Source organism: Globicephala melas, chromosome 16 (assembly GCF_963455315.2).
Source record: "Globicephala melas chromosome 16, mGloMel1.2, whole genome shotgun sequence".
Lineage (NCBI taxonomy): Eukaryota > Metazoa > Chordata > Mammalia > Artiodactyla > Delphinidae > Globicephala > Globicephala melas.
In genome coordinates this window covers 32,995,785-33,019,262 of record NC_083329.1, presented here as the reverse complement: position 1 = coordinate 33,019,262, position 23,478 = coordinate 32,995,785, and the positions used below count along the sequence as shown (strand labels likewise).

The 23,478-nt window shown below is 40.7% G+C and overlaps 1 protein-coding gene across 1 annotated transcript; it reads left to right on the top strand.

Moving 5' to 3' along the window:
- The first annotated feature begins 1,772 nt into the window (after positions 1–1,772).
- Positions 1,773–17,495, top strand: CEP55 (centrosomal protein 55). The gene is made up of 8 exons (XM_030865115.2): positions 1,773–1,955; positions 4,369–4,644; positions 6,827–6,895; positions 11,328–11,478; positions 12,872–13,185; positions 15,047–15,118; positions 15,768–15,893; positions 17,295–17,495. Exons 1-8 carry the CDS (start codon positions 1,773–1,775, stop codon positions 17,493–17,495), a joined length of 1,392 nt encoding a protein of 463 aa, XP_030720975.1.
- The last annotated feature ends 5,983 nt before the right edge of the window (positions 17,496–23,478 follow it).

Genomic DNA, 23,478 nt, shown 5'->3' with positions numbered 1-23,478 from the left:
TGGCGGGGGCGGCCAGGGCCCGCAGCCCCGGGGCCGGGCGAGACGGCCAGGGAGGCGTGGGCAGTGGGAGATCGCGTTAGCTGGGGCTCAATCTCTGCCCTCTCGGGTGCCCGTCGCTTTTCCCTGGCTCTCACATGGTTCCTGGCCCTGGCTGGGTGCCTCACGGCGGTTGCAGATTCGATCCCTCCTTTCAGCCCTGCGGCGGATATTATCCTCCTCTTTCAGACGAGCGCTGGGAGTTCGAGTGACTTGGCCAAGGTCTTTCGTTAGTACAGCCTTTTGCGGATTAGCAGGCACTTTCATGTCTGTTCTACAAACATCTTCAAAGTGGGGGTGAGAAAAAAGGTGCCCGTTTTTGCAGTTTTTCTTTGCCTGTCTTCCCACGTGAGATCTTCTGTGAGGGTTTTCGTAAGATTTGCCTCCACTTGCAGACGACGTGGTCTGTAATAGAGGCGTCGTGCCCTTTGCTGGTTATCTTAGTCTTTCACCTTAGAATGGACAAAACTCCAGGGCTATCCTTGTGATAGATGGTCTCTTCAACTCAGTTTACCCACTTCTGGTATTTTCAGGCTCTCTGAGTCCACACAGGATGACCCTTAAGGTCCCTTCCGTAGAAAAACCTTCTCCACCGAGGTGTCTAAGTAGGTCTCCTCAACTGTTACTGGTATCATTGTACTTTTCATTTCCTGGATAACATTTATTTTACAACTTGAGAATCTATATTTGTTTCCTTGTTACTGCCTGCCGCGTCTGCTAGATCGAAAGTTCCGTTATGTAAGGGATATGTCTCTCTTTCATTTCTTTCTTTCTTTTTTCTTTTTTTTGCCAGTGTATACCCAGCACCTAATATGCTGTCTGGTAAATTAAATTCTCCAATATTTTTTGAATGCATGAATAGTATCATATTCCCCTGGATTCCCTAGTCACATTACCATTATTTTATCTTGGGATCCATAGGTGGAAAAATGCTTTTTAACCTCCCTAATTAAAACTACTTTTATTATATACACAGTAATTTTTGCTATGTATTTTGCTCCTAGAGTTTATATTATACCCTTGCTTCTTAAATGTCATCTAATACTATTAGCAAATACGCTAAACTTCTCCTTACGCGTTATTCTTAATTCCTGTCATTCCTGAATTCTGTGAATATTGTCTCTTTTTCCTATAAATGCCTCATATTGGTTTCTTCTCACTTCTGCCCACTGTGCTCTCTCAGCTGACCATTATTATTAAGATAGATCTGAAAAAAAAAAAAAAAGATAGATCTGAACTAGGCTTAGCTTATAAAACAGAGTACACACCATTATGTCAGGTAATGACGTTTCAATGTCCAGATATTCAGAATTACATTATTTATCATTAGCTTTTTATTCTTGGGTAAAATTTGTCTTTGATTGTGATCTACTTCTTTCAGACTTCATTTAATGGTTTAATCATTGGTTATCCCTCCATTTTTTTTAAATGAAATTTTTCTACTGAAGTATGACACACATGCAGAATCCTGCACAAACACAAGAGTACAAGTTGACATATTGAATACTCCCCATGTATCTACCACCCAGACTTTAAAAATATATAGTGTTACTAGCACGCTAGAAGCCTTCCCCAGTCCCTGTTCCATACCCTACTGGTTTGGCTATATCACTTCTATTTAGATAGAAAGGTTCTTCTGTTTAGCAAATTAGTTATTAGACCTTTTCAAACCTGAGATTTGACCTTGTAAACTCAGACTTATTACTGTATTTTTATTTTTACAGACATTTTCAGAGATGTCTTCCAGAAGTCCCAAAGATTTAATTAAAAGTAAATGGGGACCAAAGCCTAGTAACTCCAAATCAGAAGCTGCATTAGAAAAATTTAGGGGAGAAATTGCAGCCTTAAAAACATCGGTGGATGAAATGGCAAGCGGAAAAGGAAAGCTGAATGATAAAGACAGACACAGACTTTTGGAGGTAAGATCCTTTAAACTGTAGTAAGCTTTGCTGTAGTAGATGAGAAAGTATAATGATATAATGTAGTTTTTATGTTCACTAAATGTAAAAAACAAATCTAATGTCAACTTTGGGATTTAGCTTTTAATGTGAATGCTTAAAAACCCATTTAATCATGTATATTGGCTGCTTTACAAGTAATCTTTGTTTACAGTCTTTTTTAAGGTAAAATCATTACAGATATTAGCATTTTGTGTTCTGTTAAACTATATATCCCTAATTTACAATTTGGTATGATATAGTCTGTAAAGCAGTTAGGAATTTGCTAGAACTGGAAGGATTTAAAATTTAATCGTTAACTTGATTGTAATTTATTTTGCAAAAGTACTTTTATTGTTCATAGAAAATAAATGATCTGTACTAAATAATATCATTGGATTTCTTTAAATTTTACTTTATAGGCACATCGTAAAACCAACTGATTTATTATTTTTTAACACATATTTATTATTATTTTTTAATACATAATATGTGTTAACATATTTTAACACTTTTTTAACACATATCACCAATTCTTAGACATAAAGATTATTTTGTAATCTGGTGAAGGAATCTAATAGCTTTCCTGGGAGACCTCTTTCCAGTTCATTCCACTTCTGACGAGCACTGGCTATCAAAACCCCTTTATAATCAATTGAAATTAACTTCCTGTAACTTCTACCCGTTTGTTCTAGTTATGTCAATTAAAGCTACACAGAACAAGTCTATTTTTTTTTTATCCAATTGACAATTTTTCAGATATCCAAGGAAATCTTGCTTCCTCTTACTTTTCTGTAGACCAGCGCCATATTCTTCAGCTTTACTGGCTTTTTCTCCTCCTGGTCACTTTCCTGAACACTCTGTGGTGTGTTCATGTCCCTCCTGAATTATGTACCTAGTATTGCATACAGCGGCAAACACAGGTTGAAGCAGTACTATTATTTCCCGTAATCTGGATGATATACTCTATGAAAGCTTAAAATTGAATTCGGTTTAGGCTTCCCTGGTAGCGCAGTGGTTGAGAGACCGGCTGCCAATGCAGGGGACACGGGTTCGTGCCCCGGTGCGGGAAGGTCTCACATGCCGCGGAGCGGCTGGGTCCGTGAGCCATGGCCTCTGAGCCTGCGCGTCCGGAGCCTGTGCTCCGCAACGGGAGAGGCCACAACAGTGAGAGGCCCGCGTACCGCCAAAAAAAAAAAATTGAATTGAATTTTTGGTAACTGTATCATACTACTGTCTTGTCTTAAGCTTGTAGGCAACTGAAAATTCCCTCATCGTTTTCATACAACTGTCCCACTCAATTTCCCCATCTTTTTTTTTTTTTTTTTTGCCGTACGCGGGCCTCTCTCTGTTGTGGCCTCTCCCGTTGCGGAGCACAGGCTCTGGACGCGCAGGCTCAGCGGCCATGGCTCACGGGCCCAGCCGCTCCGCAGCATGTGGGATCTTCCCGGACCGGGGCACGAACCTGTGTCCCCTGCATCGGCAGGCGGACTCTCAACCACTGCGCCACCAGGGAAGCCCAATTTCTCCATCTTTATTTGAACAACTGCTTCTCTCCCCCACCCTCAAATGCAAGTTTTTAGTTTTATGTTGTTTTTCCTTTGTTAGCATGTAAAGCCACTCTGCTAACTTTTTCTATCATCTCTCTATTGATGCGTTCTCCCTTATGCCAGCAGGAGTTTAACAAACACGTCTTCTTTATCTTTCAAATCCTTGAAAATGTTGAACACTCCTTTGAAGATCACCTTCTAGATTTGACACCAAATCATTTATTAACAAAAAGCAAGTTTATGAATGCACTTTTATCCGGGTAGAACATTTTGTTATTTTTAAATTCTGTTGCTTCAAGTTCATCAGTGAGCATGTATCTCTTTGTGTGACTCACTTTTAGCCTTTAAGATTATTAGATCTGGCATGGTGGGGGAATGACTAGCAGATACTCAGGTGAGAGCCAGCTTTTCTTCAGCTTTCTCTAACCACTGTTGACAGAGTTGATCTTTCCTTTCTGTGTCCATGTCCCATTCATTTTCTATATATCTTAACCACAGCACTTACCATATTGCATTAATATATTGGCTTACCTCTCTGATTTCTCTGAGCGTAAGACCTTGCCTTCATCTTTTTTTTTTTTAACTTTTTATTTTATATTGGAGTATAGCTGATTAACAATGCTGTGATAGTTTCAGGTGCACAGCAAAGCGACTCAGCCATGCATATACATGTATCCATTCTCTCCCAGACTCCCCTCCCAGGCATCATCTTCTTTTTTGCCCTGTATCTGGTATAATGCTGACTTGATATATAATAAACACTTCACAAATGCTTGTTGTAATGTACTGTTTATTTTTGTGTTTGACCTGGCCTTTTTCTAAGATTCTTCTTGGTTTATATCTAGAAAATTCGAGTCCTTGAAGCTGAGAGAGAGAAGAATGCTTATCGCCTCACAGAGAAGGACAAAGAAATACAGCAACTCAGAGACGAGCTGAAAGCCAAACACAGCACTACTGCATTGCTTGAACAGCTGGAAGAGAAAACAAAGGAAGGTGAAAGGAGGGAACAGCTGTTGAAATCCTTGTCTGAAGAGACAGATATATTAAAAAAACACTTGTCTGCTACAACTGCAAGGCTTGCTGAATTTGAAGGCAAAGCTGATACACTTCGTTTATCACAGGTACTAATTTCTTTAAACCCAGATTTTTAAAATCTTTTCTGATACAGTTTGTAATTCTTATGGAGAATGAGTTTGTTAAAACATGCTTGGCAAATGGTGAGACAGTATAGTATACTAACAGGTTCCTTTTTTTTTTTATAGCCTGGTACTTCTCCATAAGCAAAAATAGGTAATATGGCTCCCTCCACTCCCCACACCATTGTTTTATGCAAGGGATTATTCAGAATACAGAATCCGCTGTGTATCTACAACAGCCGGGAAGATTTTGTTGAGTTCTTTTTTATATAGTTTGTATTGTGAAAACAATAGGCTTCATTTTTTGGTTGTTTTTCTTATTTGAGATACCCAGTTAAAATATCAAGTATGCTTTTTTCCTAACTGTACATGCTTTTTCTCCCTCTCTTTTGTTTTAGCATCACTAGTGTAGCAAAAAGAGCAAGGATTTGTGGGTAGGCAGATCCGAGTTCAGATCTTTGTTCTTCCACTTGCTAGCTGTGTGACTCTGAACAAATTCCTTAACCTCTCTAGCCTTGGAGACAATGCTAGAATTCACCAGACCCCTCTCCTAAACCTCAATTTCCACATCAGTAAAATCAGGGTAAGAATACTGGAGATTAAATGTTACAATATATATAAATAGCCTAGCAGAGTGCCTGGCATGTAGTAAGTGCTAAATAAATGGTTTCTTATTGATCAGACCTTTGATTCTTTTCGAAATTTGGACATTTGAATAATACTAATACTACAACTATTAATACCACCTACAGAAGAAAATCTATGGCTTTCAGATACAATATGTCAACGATGTTAAGGATCTTTCTACTTTATCTCCCCTTTAGAGCACCTATAATTTATGTGTACTCTCATAGATGGGCAATTGAGTATTTCTACAGATGAGTTCAAAGAGGTTAAGCTTTTCTAGAGAATTTCCATAGAACTGAAACTCATGAAACATTATAGTCAGGTCCTACGTGGTTGACTAAACCTTTACTTAAAGCTCAAGAATTAGTTTCTTTTGAAGGTGGAAATGTAAATCTTGGCAGAAATGATAATTTAAAAAATGTATTCTTATAATAATTGTTGAATACCCACTACTCATTTCTGTATTAGTCAGCATGTCTAATTGCCTAACAACCGACCTCCAAATCTCAGAGTCTTATATGAAAAATGATTATTTTTCCCTCATGTCACAGCCTAGTGCAGGTTGGAGTGGAGGAGGCTTTGCTCCACATAGGCATTCAGAGATCCACGTTCCTTCCTTCTAGTGGCTCCCCCATCCCTCAGGGTGCAGTCCTCCACCAGATCCGCTATACACAGCTGTGGGCTAGACAGCATGTGGAGAATTGGGGGAGCCGGTAAGGTCTAGGCCTGGGAATGGCATATCTCACTTTTGCTTACGTTCCATTGGACAGAATTCAGTCTCATGACCTCACTAACCACAGGGAAGTCTGGGAAATGTAGTCCACAATGTGCCCAGGGAGAAAGGAAAGGGATTTGATGAACTATCTCTATCATAGTTTCTACCTAAAGGACTAAATTGAGAGGGAGAAAGGGCTACATACTAGGGTGGCTAGAGCATCTTTGGAGAAAAAAATATTTTGAGCTTCTTTGCCATCCTTCACATACATCTCTTTCCTTATAGCTGTTAAAAGACTGAAATACAGCTTTTTATGAGTTTTGTTGACTAGCCTGGCTACCTTACCACCTACTTCCCCTCTTTTTTTTCTCTATGAGAAAATGAAGAAAAAAGAGGGGACAAATTATGTTTTGAGTTCTATATGAATGAATACTAATTAATACTATTGCTAATACAAATATAGTTCTAGAAAACAACTTTCGTCTTTTATTTGCCAATTTAATATTTTCCAGATTTCATCTAAATAGCCCAGCTGTTTTGTCTCCTTCTGGTGAAAATCAGTGGGCTGTTCATATGCATTGAGGGCTATACTGGGGTCCAGGTGACCTCAGAGGTCAAATTAGGTATGAAATCTCAGGGTTTCCAATCTGCTTAGAAAGCTTCCAGGACATCTAAATTCTGCTCTGCTACCCATCAGCTGGCATATACCAGATCTGGATTTTGGGATGCCCCTGTGAAGTATACTGTATTATTATGAAACTAAATATAATGAGGAAACTTCTGTTGTTAAATTTATGATGTTAACTAATATTGATTTACTTGTAGACTGTGGCTACAAGTTGCTTCAATTCATCAATGAGTAATATTCATGAAATGGAAATACAGCTGAAAGATGTAAGTTCATTTTTCTTTTACTAAGTTATGACTTCATTTATTATCAAATTTCATGGAAATTGACAGCAGTAATGCTGTGGTTTGAAAAAAATCTTTTGAGGAAATGGAGAAATGAATGGTTTGAGATCATCTCTCTAGGTTACTACTACCTTTAAGTCTCTTTCCAGGCATTCAAGAGGGCCAGTTCCTCTAAGTATGGACTCTTTAGGATAGAAAGCCCTAGAAATCACCCATTTTTACCAAATACCTCAACAGTATCCCTTCTTCACCTAAATCTAATTTGCTCAACTATTTTATTATTATAATGTAATTTAACTTGTAGTTTTTTTTTCTTTTTGTTTATCCATGCAAGATGTACTCTTTAGTTTGAAATTATTCCCTTGGAACCAGGGTTTGCTTTCATAGTTTGAAAAGGAAACACATTCTTTGTGTATTCAATGTTTCTTTTTCCTAGAATTTGATATGAGGTTATTTTAGATATATGGTAAAGCTGTATTACAAACTTATGTGTTAAATGGATTGGTGAGTTTCATTGGAAATTAAATAAATTGGGGACACAGGACTACTATTCACATTGTACTTTTTCAAGTTTTAAGATTAGATATGCAAAGTATGAAATTCTTGATTTAATTATTGGGTCAGTAGGTAGATATTGTGATTCCAGAAATATTACTAGCATGTCTACCCTGATCTAGGTATGCTCTTAAGATTCCTGTTTTATCTTATCTAGCAGGTGTACCTTGAGGTCTATTTAATCTTCAAAAGAAGAATTTAAATCTGTTGAGTGTCTATATAACTGGGTACCACATACCCTTATCAAAGTAATTTACCTAGAGGTAACAGAAATACAGAAGAAACATAATTCTTAAAATACTATCAAAATAAGTTTTTTGTATGTCATATACTATCCCCAGCATCTACAAAATTGGAAAGAATGACTAAAGGGAATCTTGTGAAGTTTCTTGAATTTCACTAGTGTCTCCTTTAGCAAAGTACCTGAAAATAGATGCCATTTTCTTAAACTCGGGTAATTTTTAGGCTTCTCAGTGCTAACTGCTTCAAAGAGCAACTAAAGTTATTTTTATGTAATGACGATTGGTCTGGGGTAGAACCTGAGATTCTCCATTTCCAGTAAGCTTCAGGTGCTGCTGCTACTGTTGGTGGTCTGAAGACCACCCTTTAAGAACCATTAAATTACATGTGGGGAGCAAGAGGTGGTTTAGCTCTGGTTACCCCTTTGGAGTCTCAGCAGATCTTTTAGAGCAGGAGGAGAATTATAGTTGGAGGGTTTAGGAGCAGGGAGAGAGAAATCTCACTCTTCAGAGTCTGCAGTGTCACAATATTGGCTTTGGGGAGCTCAGCAATGTTAATCCTACACCCTCTGCAAAGCTCCCATAAAACTTCCTTTAGAAGTTTGCTCACCTATTTTAAGAATCAGTATTTGTTATGCTAAAATAATCTTAAGGCCAAGCTGTATCATTCCTCATCTACCATTTAGGTCTGGCTGATATTTTGAAATAATTACACGGAGTTAATGCTGTAAACATTCTCCAGTGTCAGTAACTTTGACACCGAATAGCTAAAAGTCAGTTTTAATAGGCATTTCTTGCTCTTGATTTTAAAAATCTGATTTTTAGGGAATTCCCTGGTGGTCCAGTGGTTAGGACTGTCAGCTTCCACTGCAGGGGACACAGGTTCAATCCCTGGTTGGAGAGCTAAGATCCCAAAAGCTGTGCAGTGAGGCCAAAAAAAAAAGGAAAATCTGATTTTTTTTGCTTTTTTTTTTAATGAAAGCTTCTTTATTTATTTATTTTTGGCTGCATTGAGTCTTCGTTTCTGTTCGAGGGCTTTCTCTAGTTGCGGCGAGTGGGGTCCACTCTTCATCGCGGTGCGCGGGCCTTTCACTGTCGTGGCCTCTCTTGTTGTGGAGCACAGGCTCCAGACGCGCAGGATCAGCGGCCATGGCTCATGGGCCCAGCTGCTCCGCGGCATGTGGGATCTTCCCGGACCGGGGCACGAACCCATGTCCCCTGCATCGGCAGGCGGACTCTCAACCACTGCGCCACCAGGGAAGCCCGGAAAATCTGATTTTTAAACATAGAATTATGGAAGATAAATAATAATTATTTTAAATTTTTTATTTCGAAAAAATTCAAATTTACAGAAAAGTTACAAGAATGGAAAATGGTACATAGAACCCCACATACTCTTTACCAAAATTGAACTATTTTAGGGACTCCCCTGGTGGCGAAGTGGTTAAGAATCTGCCTGCTAATGCAGGGGACACGGGTTCATTCCCTGGTCTGGGAAGATCCCACATGCCGTGGAGCAGCTAAGCCCGTGCACCACAGGTACTGAGCCTGCTCTCTGGAGCCCGCGAGCCACAACTGCTGAGCCTATGTGCGGCAACTACTGAAGCCCACGAGCCTAGAGCCCGTGCTCGGCAACAAGAGAAGGCACTGCAATGAGAGGCCCGCGCACTGCAGTGAAGAGTAGCCCCCGCTCGCCGCAACTGGAGAAAGCCCGTGCGCAGCAACATAGACCCAACGTAGGCAAAAATAAATATATAAAATAAATTTTTTAAAAAATTGAACTATTGTTAACATTTTACCCCATTTGATACTTTCTCTTTTAATCCCCACCCCCATACACACACACACAGTTATAATTTTTTTTTTTTTAATTTGGCTGCATTGGGTCCTCGTTGTTACACGTGGGCTTTTCTCTAGTTGTGGAGAGTGGGGGCTACTCTTTGATGTGGTGCGCGGTTTCTCACTGCGGTGGCTTCTCCTGCTGTGGAGCACGGGCTCTAGGCGCATGGGCTTCAGTAGTTGTGTCACGCGGGCTCAGTAGTTGTGGTTCGAGGGCTCTAGAGCGCAGGCTCAGTAGTTGTGGCACATGGGCTTAGTTGCTCCACGGCATGTGGAATCTTCCCAGACCAGGGCTCAAACCCATGTCCCCTGCATTGGCAGGCGGATTCTTAACCACTGCACCACCAGGGAAGCCCTTAATGTAGCTTCTTATGTGAATATTTTGCTAATGTCTTGCCACAGATCAGGTGGTATGATCCACAGAAAATGTAGATGTGATTTTATAAAATTTTCCAGCTTGTGCTAGGTGGCTGGTAAGGCATCATCTAGTTTCTTGCAGGAAAGATGTAACTGAAATGAAAAACTAATATTAGCAGTAACAGTAAAGTGAATCACTTTCCCTCTTACCAGCTAACTTAAACAGACACTGCTTATTTTATTAATATTATCCCATCATTCAAATAATTTCTTGACTACACATTGTATGCAAAAGCTGTAAATCCTCGTGGAAAAGCATGGTCTGCCACTTCAAGGAGCTTACTATCTATTTGAGAGAAACAGCAAACACAGAAAAAAGCTGAAGATGGTTGGTAAAATAATTTTTTAAAATATGTAGACATATGTATATATAACAACTGAGTTCATAAGCCCCTATACAAACCAGATGAATGATCCCAATTTGGAATTTTTGAGTTCTAAAAGATGTAAAAGATGAAAATTAGTGATAAGGAGAGAGGGTGGTATTTAAGTTTGAGATGGAGTTAGCAGTGCAAACAGTTTATTGGGGAGCGACATCTGTGAGAGGAAAAGGAAGGCAGCAGGACTGGACAGGGGCACCGTCAGGCCAGGATGCAAACCTGACAGAGCCTCTGTCCACCCTGTGGAGAGCTCCCAGGCAGAGCCCTGTGTTGGGTGGAAACAGCTCATTTTCTTTTTTAAAAAATTTATTTATTTAATTAATTTATTTTTGGCTGTGTTGGGTCTTTGTTGCTGCACGCGGGCTTTCTCTAGTTGTGGCGAGGGGGACCTACTCTTTGTTGCAGTGCCCGGGCTTCTCATTGCGGTGGCTTCTCTTGTTGCAGAACATGAACTCTAGGCACGTGGGCTCAGTAGTTGTGGCTCACGGGCTTAGTTGCTCTGCAGCATGTGGGATCTTCCCGGACCAGGGCTTGAACCCATGTCCCCTGCATTGGCAGGCAGATTCTTAACCACTGCGCCAAAGGGAAGCCCCAAGAAACAGCTCTTTCTTTTTTTTTTTTTTTTGAAACAGCTCTTTCTTAAAAGAGTATCTGAGCAGTGCATCTCCACCTCTACCACAAAGACATTCTGTTTACAGAGAATGACATGGACACAGACACAAAGCAAATTGTGTATAGGAAATAGCAGACAAATGAACTTAACCCCATGTAGATGTGACTTTGCCATGTTATTAGGTATTCCAAAGGTGTGTGGCCTTAGAATGTGTCTCTGTGTCAGGAGCTTTACAGTGGTTGCCTAGAATCATTCTATGATGTGAGCTGTAGAGTTTTTGTGTGCTGGAAAAGACTGCATCCCTTGGGCTCCCTTGTCCATTTTAAGAGTTTGAGTTTTTATTATTGATTTGCTTTCATTTTCACTTTGAGGCTCTGGAGAAAAATCAGCAATGGCTTGTGTATGATGAGCAGCGAGAGGTCTACGTAAAAGGACTTTTAGCGAAGATCTTTGAGTTGGAACAGAAATTGGAAACAGCTGTTCATGCATTCCCACAGGAGACAAAAAAGACTGAATCAGAAGGTACTGGTATAAAAATGTTCTTTAGGGTTGTCCTGCCTGATATTTTTCAAAAGGAGAGATTCATCAAATTTAGATTCTTATAGACATGTGTTATAAAGTAAAGTAAGAGCAGGTCTGCAAGCTCTGAAGTAAGAAATACCATTTTAGCCAGTCTGTTTCATTTCCCATTGTTTTCTGACACCAAAGGGCATAAGTCACAGGGTAAAGGGATCTTGCAGCCCTGAAGGCACATTAAGTTTTCTCCACCTTACATATCCTTCCCCTCCTTCAAAGCCCTTCTCCAACTTTACTTCCCCCAGTGCTGACCTTATCTTTTTACTCAGCTTCCCTTAAGCAGTTATTCATATCAATCCCAGGAGAAAGATTACATTTTTATACATTATTCTTCAATCATTTGAATCTCACCCTAGAATTGAGGTGAAGTTTCTTCTGATTGATGCTGTCTTTTTTGCCAAGTGGTCTGCAGCTTCTCTGACACTGATCTCCATTGTGTTTCGCAAGAAGCCTAAGAGGTGGGGCAGGAAGGATCATTATTCTCATTTTACAAATAGATTCAGCAGTTCCAGGTGATGAGCCAGGAAAAGAAAAACCCCTGTGCAAAGCACTCATTTAGAATGACTGACAGCCTTAGTGGGACTGGAGCCTTGAATTATAGAAAGAGAAAGCTAATGAAAGGCCAGCAAGGCTCATAATCTTAGAGCTTCACATGTGAATATTTAAAATGAAACTAATGCTAAAAAAGTATAAAAGGAATGTCTCTAGAGATAATTTAAAGCTTTTTATTCCTAAGGGGACAAAGTTACTACTGTAATGCCTTTATAAGTTTACTACACATAAAAGGATTTTAATTATGGGTGAAGTCTAGTCTTTTTCTCGGGTAATATAGTTTTCCTTTTCTCTCTCCCTCGCTCTCTCTCTGTGTTTTATCAAAGCAATATAAACACTTGTTAAAATAATTTAATAATAGTACAGAAGACCCTGTTCTACCTTTCCCATCCCATCCTAATGCCTATTTCTTCCTCCCATCAGGGCAGCTGCTTTTAAACATTTCTGGTTTTGGTTTTGGTAATTACCGCCATATCTATAAATAATGACTTAATGGCCCTATATGTTGATTTGTTTTCTTTAGACATTAGTGACTTTCCCTCCCTCAGAATAATTATATTACTGTTTCTAGTTCTTCTATTTATTCATTTTGTGACTTCAAGTAGTATACCTGAACTTCTGTTTCTTGTTCTGTCAAATATCAGCCATGTTCCCTCTCTCTTGACTCTTCGTTTTTGAAGGTGAGGAAATAAATGTGATCTTGTTTATAGAAACATATTTACATTTATTTCTTCAGGAAAATTCTCTCTTTTATAAAGTGAGTTGTGCCCTGATGTGTTTGTCCTAGGTTGTCTTCAAGAAGAAAAGCAAAAATATTACAACCATCTCTTGGCAAATGCAAAAAACGATCTTGAGGTAGAACGACAAACAATAACTCAGTTGAATTTTGAACTTAGTGAATTTAGAAGAAAATATGAAGAAACCCAAAAAGAAGTGCAAGATTTAAATCAGCTGTTGTGTTCACAAAGAAAGGCAGATGTACAACATCTGGAATACGATAGGCATAAAACAGAGAAAATACAAAGGCTCAAGGAAGAGAATGATCTTGCCAGGGAAAAACTTGAAGAAGAGAAGAAGAGATCTGAAGAGCTCTTATCTCAGGTGAGTCTAACTAGCAAGGTTTTCCACAGTTTATAATTCAGAATTCTCATGGTACTTACTAAGTGTCAGGGACTATTTTAACTACTTGGGAACCAGCAAGGAGCAACGCAAGTTCCTGCCCCCTCCTAGGAGTTCATACTTAGAAGGGAGACAGACCATAAACAAGTACCTAAATAAACAAGTAAACTAAAGAAAATAAAACAGGGTAATATGACCAAGAGAAATCGGGGGCCAGCGGAAGCGTCGCTGAGGAGATGGTATTTGGACAAAGCTGATGGTGAGAAGGAACCGGCGAGGTGGGTGACTGTGGGAATTCCCTCCTAGTGGGAGGAAATCACAGACACAAAAGCTGAGTGAGGAGGAGTTAGGTATGTGTGAGAAGCTGAAAGAGGGGAAGTTAAGGGGGGATCAAGGCTGATTGCTAGGCTGGCACTGAGATTGTGATGACACTGGCTCAAGTTAATTACCAGATGCCCTCCATGTTCTCACTATGCTCACAGCCGGATCCAGGATGTCCGTCTCAGTAATGTTGGCATTACTGAGGATTATTAGAGTTGAATACTACTTCAACAGAAACTCATTAATTTAAATTTTGCCTGGCAGCATGAAATAATGGAAAAAACATAATTTGAGGTCCATACCAGGTCTCTAATTGTGTGGCCTCAGGAAAATCAGCTAACTTCTCTGACTTGCAGGTTATTTGTGTCAAATTAATAATAGTAAATCTAACAACTTCTTCTCGCCTCAGAGGACTTTTATGAAAGGTCAACTGAGAGAATGTAAAAGTGCTTTGTAAATTAAAGGGCTAGGTAAATGTTAGTTATTGCTACTATTAGAATAGTAATTTGGGGGACTTCCATGGTGGCACAGTGGTTAAGAATCCATCTGCCAATGCAGGGGACACGGGTTCAAGCCCTGGTCTGGGAAGATCCCACATGCCGTGGAGCAGCTGAGCTTGTGAGCCACAACTACTGAAGCCCGTGTGCCTAGAGCCTGTGCTCTGCAATAAGAGAAGCCACTGCAATGAGAAGCCTGCACACCGCAATGAAGAGCAGCCCCCGCTCACCGCAATTAGAAAAAGCCCACGTGCAGCAATGAAGACCCAACGCAATCAAAAATTAAATAAATTAATTTAAGAAAAAAAAAAGAATAGTAATTTTTAAAATCCTCCAAAAGTTGAGAGAGAGGGAAAAAAATAGTCTGTAACATTTGCCTTCTTAGTCTTTACCACCCTTACTTCTGCCTGCAGGTGCAAGCAGTGATATTTATGAAAGATTATGCAGAAGTGACTGAGAAGTTTGCTCCTACTCTGGCTGAGGTGGCCAGGCTCTTCCAGCTTTGTTATCCTACTCAGAAATATTAGTGGATGTCAGGACCTAAAGGAAAGTGGGTGTGTCCACTGCGGTTTAGTGCTTTTATTTTTTATTTTTTTTGCTGTACGCGGGCCTCTCACTGTTGTGGCCTCTCCCGTTGCGGAGCACAGGCTCCGGACGCGCAGGCTCGGCGGCCATGGCTCACGGGCCCAGCCGCTCCGCGGCATGTGGGATCCTCCCGGACCGGGGCACGAACCCGCGTCCCCTGCATCGGCAGGCGGACCCCCAACCACTGTGCCAGCGGGGAAGCCCCGGTTTAGTGCTTTTTTTTTTTTAATCAACGTTCAGTCTGTGCCTCAGGGAACTCTTGGCCTGGGCAGTACTGCTCAGCTGCTTATATAGATAGGTTGCCCAACCACAGCTGGAAGGACTCACCCAGAAGAGCAGGTGTTGCCCTGTTTAGAAATGTGAGCCTGTCATGCATCCCAGGTCAAGGTCAAACCATAAAATGTCAATGTGACAGTGTTGGTTCTATTTACATCCTACAGGTCCAGTTTCTTTACACGACTCTGTCGAAGCAGAAAGAGGAACAGAAAAGGGTAGCTCTGTTGGAACAACAGGTATTCATTGGGGTTGCTTCTAAATTCAATTTAACCCTTTAGAAAATGGAATTTTTCCTCATGTTTACACTATTCTGTGAAGAAACAGTTGAAAGTTGTAGAAAATGTTTTTTAAAAACTTTAACAAAATATTTAAAGTGACTATCTGTGCCAGCCATATGTTCCCATTACTATCTTTAGGCTAAACCAGATTCTCTAAGGTGACATGGCAATTTTCTTGACAGGTAGATGTTTGTCTTCGCAAATTTTATTCTTCCCTAAATGGCTGCTAGTCTGACCGGATGTCCCTAATAGGGCTGCTTGATAACTTCAAGTAGAACTCAAAGAGACACCAGTTATTCTCAGAATAGACACCAGAGATTTTAGTATATTCCAAACCAGGGGACAGCCATCTCTTTCCCTTCCCCACAAAAAGGAGGATGGGGAGGACAGATTCTAACCACTCACTTATACCTCAAGCTTTGGTTTTGCTCCTTGGACAAAGCTTTTTCATTTATCAACATCTCAGTGTGTTCAGAGGAATTCTTGCTCTAATGGTACAATACATGTTTGCTTCTTGTGCTAATAAAAAAAAAATGCAAGCATCCAGTCAAGAAAACTAGACAGTATATACTAGCTGTCATTGTCTTGTCTTGGGCATTTTTTCTAGATGCAGGCATGTACTGTAGACTTTGAAAATGAAAAACTTGACCGTCAAAATATGCAGCATCAATTGCATGTAATTCTTAAGGAGCTCCGAAAAGCAAGAAATCAAATAACACAGTTGGAATCCTTGGTGAGATCGGAATGGTTAAACTAAAACTTGTTTTCATCTTTCTCTTTCTGCCATCTTTCTATTTACATGTAAAACCATTTCCTGAAGTAGGAGGATACAGCTTAAATAATGGCTGTTTCTCAAATCAATCAGATCAAATCCCCTGCCTCTTTTGAAGCAACTGCCCTTTGAGCATCAGTCCAGAGGACTAGACAGAGGGACATTATGGGCCTCTTGGTAATGATAACATTACCGGTGCCTGGGATCATTCCCCACCCACGCTGGGCTCTGTGATTCTAAAGGCACTAAACAGTGCCTGGCCTGGGGGATACAGGGGGCAAGGCAGGGCAGTTGTAGATCCTGAATTGAAATTATTCTTTTCTATTTAAAAAGAAAGAAAGAAAAAAATGCTGGTTTTAGGGCTAATGGACTATTACTGTTAATACTCTCTTTTAGGCATATTGAGTTGAGTACTTTCTGGGGGTTACCCTGAACACATAATCTTTTTAAACATTAACCTTTTAAATAACATGCTTCTATGAGGAAATGGTTTTTGATCTACCTATTTTCATCCTATTAATAAGCTTTGGACCAAATCTGTTAGGGTCTGTGTGTGTTATGTCCCCACACATTTCATATATCATCCTAGTACTGCAGAATATTTGCAGATGGTGAAATGTTACGAACAGAATTCCTCGGTTTTCAAAAGAGAAAATAGCAGTTGTTAAAATCATTTGTAATTTCTTTATGAATAAAAGACAGAAAATAACTTTTTGGCTCTATTTATGTCATTGATATTGACCATTTATAATATTTGAAATTGAAATGTATAATTCATTCCTGTTGATGACTGTTTTTCAAAGTATAGGAAGCCAAAGGTATACAAAAGAATCCATAATTTTCCTGTATTTTTCTTTGTGTTCCTACCGTCCATCATCTTCATATTATGTTGTAAAGTACTCATTTTTAAGCTTTACTGACTATTCTAAATTCCTCAGGGAAAAAATCATGAAATAGGGAAGTCACAAAGGAATTATACAACATCTTAGTCATTTCTGTGTGTAACCTGTTTGACCTGCTAAAATTCTTTGCTGCTCTTAATTCCATGTAGTTCTTTATTATTGAAGTTACCCCTCTTTTACAAACCTAGCAAACTTTGTCAGCACTGTCCACCCGCCCACCTTTACATTTGGCTCTAAGCATTTTAATAAAACCTATCTATGTAAACACCCAACCCTAGAACTTCCTGGGTAATTTGGGTGATTTATAACCGCCTTGTATGTTGCCACCATAATACCAGTGACCAGAGAGATTCAGAAGAAAATCTGTCTACAGGGCTGAAGCAACTGGAGTACCTGTGGAGCAGTTACTGGATGGTAGGCCATCTATACAAACCGTGTTCGTTTGACATTTATTTTTCAGAAGCAGCTTCAAGAGTTTGCCTTCACAGAGCCATTAGTCACTTTGCAAGGAGAGACTGAAAACAGAAAAAAAGTTGCCTCACCAAAAAGTCCTACTGCTGCACTAAATGAAAGCCTGGTAGAATGTCCCAAGTGCAATATCCAGTATCCAGCCACCGAACATCGAGATCTACTCGTCCATGTTGAATACTGTTCTGAGTAACAATATAATTATTCTTTGTTTTTGTGTCAAAAGATTCAGTACTGTATTTTACGTTAGCTTATGGACATTTTGAATTACTTATTTCACCTCAGATCAGAAAGTGCCTATATACTTTTCAGACTCTGGTATAGGAGTGAATCGTTGTATTATTATTATTTTTTTTGCCTGATTTGCATTTCCTTGGCAGTGATACCTCCCTGCAGTGGTTCATCTTGAGGCTTTAGTGACAGAATGTGCAGAGTATTGAATGCTGAGATGACTAACATTTTGCACTGTTAAAGTACTTGCTGGAGAAAAGATAGTTCAGGTTGTTGCTTGTGCATCAAATTTGTTACACCAACAAGCAACTATTTTATGTTTCGTGGATTTTTAAAAATCAGAAGTAATTAACCAGGGATCTTATTGTGTTAGTATTTTTTAATCCAAGCACTTATTAAGCCTACAGTTCTGATTTTCATGTCCATTGTGAAAAGATGGTGATACTTTTTTCATTTTTTTTTTCCCTTTCTATGTTAGAGCGGTTATTAGAAAAGTTGGGGATTTTCCTGATCTTTATTGCTGCTTACTGTTGAAACTGTAAACCTACCTGTGTTCTAAGCACAAAGCAGATTCTGTTTAAGGAATACTCCTTAGTAGCCACACACAATGTTTTCTGTAATGTTAACTGGCTATAACTTTAACTTGAATTTCATTAGCACATGTTGGTTAGCTAAAATTGTTAAAAGGAATTTTGATAAAACCACCTAGCCCTCTCTTTTGATTTGCAGGTGTTTTATTTATTTATTTTTGGCACTCTTAAAAGCTGGGCGATGTAATGAGCAGATATTTGCTTATCTGAATATATATTTTTATACATGCGTGTGTAAACCAAGAAATTTTTTATTTCTTCAGGTTTTCTAAAATGCTTAACACTGGGCTACTGTTAGTAATGTAGAGGAGAAAAGAATAAAATGATATAATAAGTTTTGCTCTGAGGAGTGTATATGTATGTAGACAGGTATTGTGAGATTTCTGCCCTGAGAGGGGTGCCAGCGAGTTACAGATAAAACATACAGTGTAAGATGATAAATAAGGTGGTTAAGGACACCTTGGAACCAAAAGCTGCATGAAGCTCGGAAAGTTTAAGCAAAATGCCCATAATCATAAAAAAAAGACATTCTTGGATTTCAGACTCCAGGTCGACTCCAAAGCCCGTCTTCTCTCCACCAGAAAACCCTTACGAATTCTCCAAACTCAGTATCCTTAACTGGAGTAATGGGATGTTCCTTGAGTTACAGAAATGGCAGAACACACCTGGTCTCTTTCATCCCTCTGGTCTGGGAAGTTCTGCCTTGTCAAACCCCTCCACCTGTTCCATGGATCCATGCTGTGCCAATTCGGCAAACATCTTTACGTTCATTCTCCAAACGTTTATTAAATGGCAACTACACGCAAAGCTCTGGGCTAGGTGTTAGTGACACAGTGATAGTAAAATGCAGCTCCATCTTCACAGTCTGGTAGAAGAGACCAAGAGCTAAACATATAAGTATAATATGTTGTGGGAAGTGCTATAATCAAGGTATATGTTGAGTAGAGGAATTCATTTATTTAAACCCTGCTTTATTCTAATAAAGATTGGAGGTCTGACTCTTCAAAGATATGTCTTATACTAAGATAAAATTTAAAAGAAGTAGGAAAAATCAATAGTAAAACAAGACTAAGAAGTGAAATGGAGCCACTCACAAGGGTAGCCCCAGTGCAGGCCATGGAGCGCTTCTGAGAGGTGAGCCCGGCGTTTGAGCACAGAGAAGCAATCCTGTACCCCATTCACAGCTGATCTTCAAGAGAAACACCACTGTAGTGATCCTGGTACTGAGATTGTAAAGAGATGCCTCCAGTGTGCCTTTGCAGAGAAGAAAACATGTAACTAGAGGTCCATGGCCTCAACACCCTCGCCTTAAACAGCAGTGAATTCCACTCCGCTGATTTCTTAATGATAGGGGTGAAAAACGTTGTGTCCAGAGGCAATTCCATAACCAGCAGCGGCAGGCAGTACTATCCTCTCCCAGTGTGTAGCTCTCTGCTGCTCTGGCTTATCCCAGAGTAAATTTTAGTCAGAGGAGCCAACTCAAAATCCCCTTTGATGGGCCAGATGGGAACTCCGATGAGCCAGCCCGCCAGCTGGACCGTGGAGGCTGGAAAATGCCTGTCTTCACCCAAAGGGGGCGCAACTGCCCAGCTCCAGCCAACGTCATATGTGAATGCAAGCCCAGTGTGGCTGATCTTTCAGATTTACCAAGAAAAGTCTCCTATTTCTTTTTTTAAATAAATTTATTATTATTTTTTTTTAGTTGTTTATTCTTGGCTGCATTGGGTCTTCGTTGCTGCGCATGGGCTTTCTCTAGTTGCCGTGAGCTGGGTCTTTGTTGCGGTGCTCAGGCTTCTCATTGCGGTGGCTTCTCTTGCTACGGAGCACGGGCTCTAGGCGCATGGGCTTCAGTAGTTGCGGCGCGCGGCCTCAGTAGTTGTGGCTCGTGGGTTCTAGAGCGCAGGCTCAGTAGCTGTGGCGTACGGGTTTAATTGCTCTGTGGCATGTGGGAACTTCACGGAACAGGGCTCAAACCCGTGTCCCCTGCATTGGCAGGCGGATTCTTAACCACTGTGCCACCAGGGAAGTCCCGAAATCTCGTATTTTTAAGTGTGTAATCTTCCAATTTTTAAATATTGGAAATGTTTTTAATTTAGCACTGGGTCAGACGTATTTTCAGTATGTAACATTTGTTTAGAGCATCTGAATGGGGCAAAAGGAAGAGTGACTAGCTCAGCCTGAGATGGGCAGGAAGCTAAGGGAGGCTCTCAATTTGGCCTCCTGTGTGAGGACTGAGGTGTCCCCAAGTCCAGTTCAATCCAAGAGGCCCTGAGGGGCACAGTGAACATGGCCCTCCCTGACCAGTCCCTTCCACCTGCCATGTGATATTCTTTTGTGGCTACATTTCCCAAACAGAACTTTTTGGCTCCCAACATTTTCTCACTACCCCCTGGTCCCCAAATCTGACAATTGAGGGAATGTCAGGGCTGGAAGGGAACTATGAGGTCATCTACTTCACTGTTTTTGGTCCAGGAAATCACCTCAGCCTTGGAGTGTGTTGAAAATGTTGATTCCTTGGCCTTCCCCAAATCTCCTAAATCAGGGTGTCTGGGGGTGGGAAGCATGGAATATGCATTATTAACGAGTTCTCTAGGGCATTCAGGTGTATCACTGAAGACAGAACGACTGAGCTAGTCCAAACTTGACTCCCTGATGAAACAGTCCCAGAGACAGGCGTGACTTATCCCAGATCACTTAGCAAGTTTGCAGGAAAATGAGGGAGGCCCAGACTCCCAATGGCAGTGGTTGTTAGAGCCCCTACCATTTTGGCTTGTGTGACATGATTCCTGCAAAATTACTCTTTCCAAGATCCCCAGTGCTCTGTCGTCTAGGGCAAATCCAGTGTTTGTTGGTCTGGTTCTCTTTATTTTTCCTTATCGTCTATGTTGCGCTCTCTGCTTTGAATCTAATGATATTTCTAGCTTTGGATGGTTGAGTGGGAAACATGAGTAAGATACCAAAGAGTCCAGTCTAGTAGTGACACCCAAACAAAGGAGAAAGGCAAGATCAAGCTAGGGTTTTGCCCAGAATCTGGAGAGGTAATGGAGAAAGGGGCAGAGAAGGCTGATCCCTGGAGCGCATCTTGTGGTCCACGAGTAGAGAGGAGAACTCAGAATCAGATTAAAGTTGTGTCTCCCAAACCAAGCAACCAAAGAAAGAAGGAATGGCATGCTCCTGTGGGAGAATGTGTTAGCATCTGATAATAACCTTCACCTTCTTGCCTGCCAGACTCACTCTATTGATTTAACCCCAGGACCAGCACATCTTCCACTACAATGGTGCAACAAGTATTACAGGGAAGTCTCCTGAAGGAATCCCACCCATTTTAGGGGATGCACCAAGCACTGATCTCCTCACTTGATTCAGCAAATATTTAACCCATCTGCAACGGGCAAGGTGCGGTGCAAGGCACTAGTGGTGGAGAGGAGGGTACAGCAGAGACCACCTTCAGCAGAGCCAAGGCAAGGTGGACATCAAGGCAGACCAATGACAACACAGTGAGGTTAAGTGCCTCATTAGAGGTCACCCCACGGGGAGGCTTTATGAAGGAGGTGATGACTAAGCTAAGTTTAAGGAAACAAAAAATATTCAAGTTTTATCAGTGTTTGTTCCTGGACTTACGCTGCAAGTGAATCATTAAACATTGCTTAAAGAAAAATATGGCCTGTGTTATATCAGTTACTGTCTGATGACAAAGGATGTGGGTGTAGAGGAAGGGCAGAGGTGTAGATCCAGATTGTGGTACAAGTCATATCCTATTAACTTGATGTTGAGATGCATGTCGCCACAAAGACAGAAAGTAAACTGTTTTGAATGTTAAATATCAGACTGGATAATACAGGTTTTATACGAAGGAGAAAAGAAAAGAGAAAAAGGTCAGCTTTGCTGTTTGATTTATAGATTTTGTAGAATGGCACCTATGCCACCTTGCATAGATTAGGAAGACGTGTATTTTCACTTGATTTTTATAAGGTCGAAGTAAGAGGTGGTGATGATGGGATGGAGCAGATACTAGAGGATTAAGAAAAACTTCCAGAGTATATTATTTTCAGTACAAATTTAACAATCTCTCACATATGCACATACGCTACAGTAATAATTCCCTTCTAAAGGAAATGATTCTATTTATTGGAGATCAAAAAGGAAGCATCTCGGGCTTCCCTGGTGACGCAGTGGTTGAGAGTCTGCCTGCTGATGCAGGGGACATGGGTTCGTGCCCCGGTCCGGGAAGATCCCACATGCTGCGGAGCGGCTGGGCCCGTGAGCCATGGCCGCTGAGTCTGCGCGTCCAGAGCCTGTGCTCCGCAACAGGAGAGGCCACAACAGTGAGAGGCCCACGTACCACAAAAAAAAAAAAAAAAAAAAAGGAAGCATCTCAGAACTTAAATTTTATTTTGTATCGCTTCTTTGGGAATTTTAAGGAAGCATATTACTGTGGAAAGAGCCTTGAAATGGGAACCACTGGACCTGGGATGAAAATCTGTTTCTGACCTTGAGCAAGTCACCTCAACTCCCTAAGACGCAGCTTCCTCCACTCTAAAATAGGAATGTTCATGCCTGCCCCAGCGATTTTCCCAGGCTGTCATGAAAATCAAAATCCAACTTATTTTAGGGAATACTGTATATTAAGTGTTTTTAGTGTCCCGCACAATATGGGTAAAAACTCCCTATGTGACATGTCATTTTATCCTCACAGCGATGCTAATGGGAGTTTCTATAACTGTTCCATTATATAGATGAGGAAACTATGGTTTAGAGGGTTTAAGTCACTTGTCCAAGGTCACACAGCAAAGAGAGTGACAGAGCTAGTGTATGAAACTGTGTGTGTCTGCCTCTAGCGACAGAGCTGATACCTCCTACATTATGCTGCCACTTGCCTATCACCTTAGAGCCAGAAAATATACGTGAAAGCACACTGCAGACGGGGAAATACTGCCCAGGGTTATTTTTATTTTTCAGCAATGATTATAGTGTGGATGAGGATGAAGACAAGAGATGACAATGACATCACCTCCCCCAAAGGACAGCTGTTCATTTTACTCATCTATTATAACCACACTCCTCATTCTCTTTGCAGCTAGTATCAGTGCAGGTGCATTCAGATGCAATTAATAGAAAAGGCTGACACCATCAGGGCATTTATTGTTTGTTACAAAAGAAGTGTGGAATCAGGGGGCTTTCCTGGTGGTGCAGTGGTTGGGAATCTGCCTGCCAATGAGGGGGGTCACGGTTCAACCCCTGGTCTGGGAAGATCCCACATGCCGCGGAGCAACTAGCCCGTGTACCACAACTACTGACCCTGTGCTCTAGAGCCTGTGCGCCGCAACTACTGAAGCCCACGTGCCTAGAGCCGGT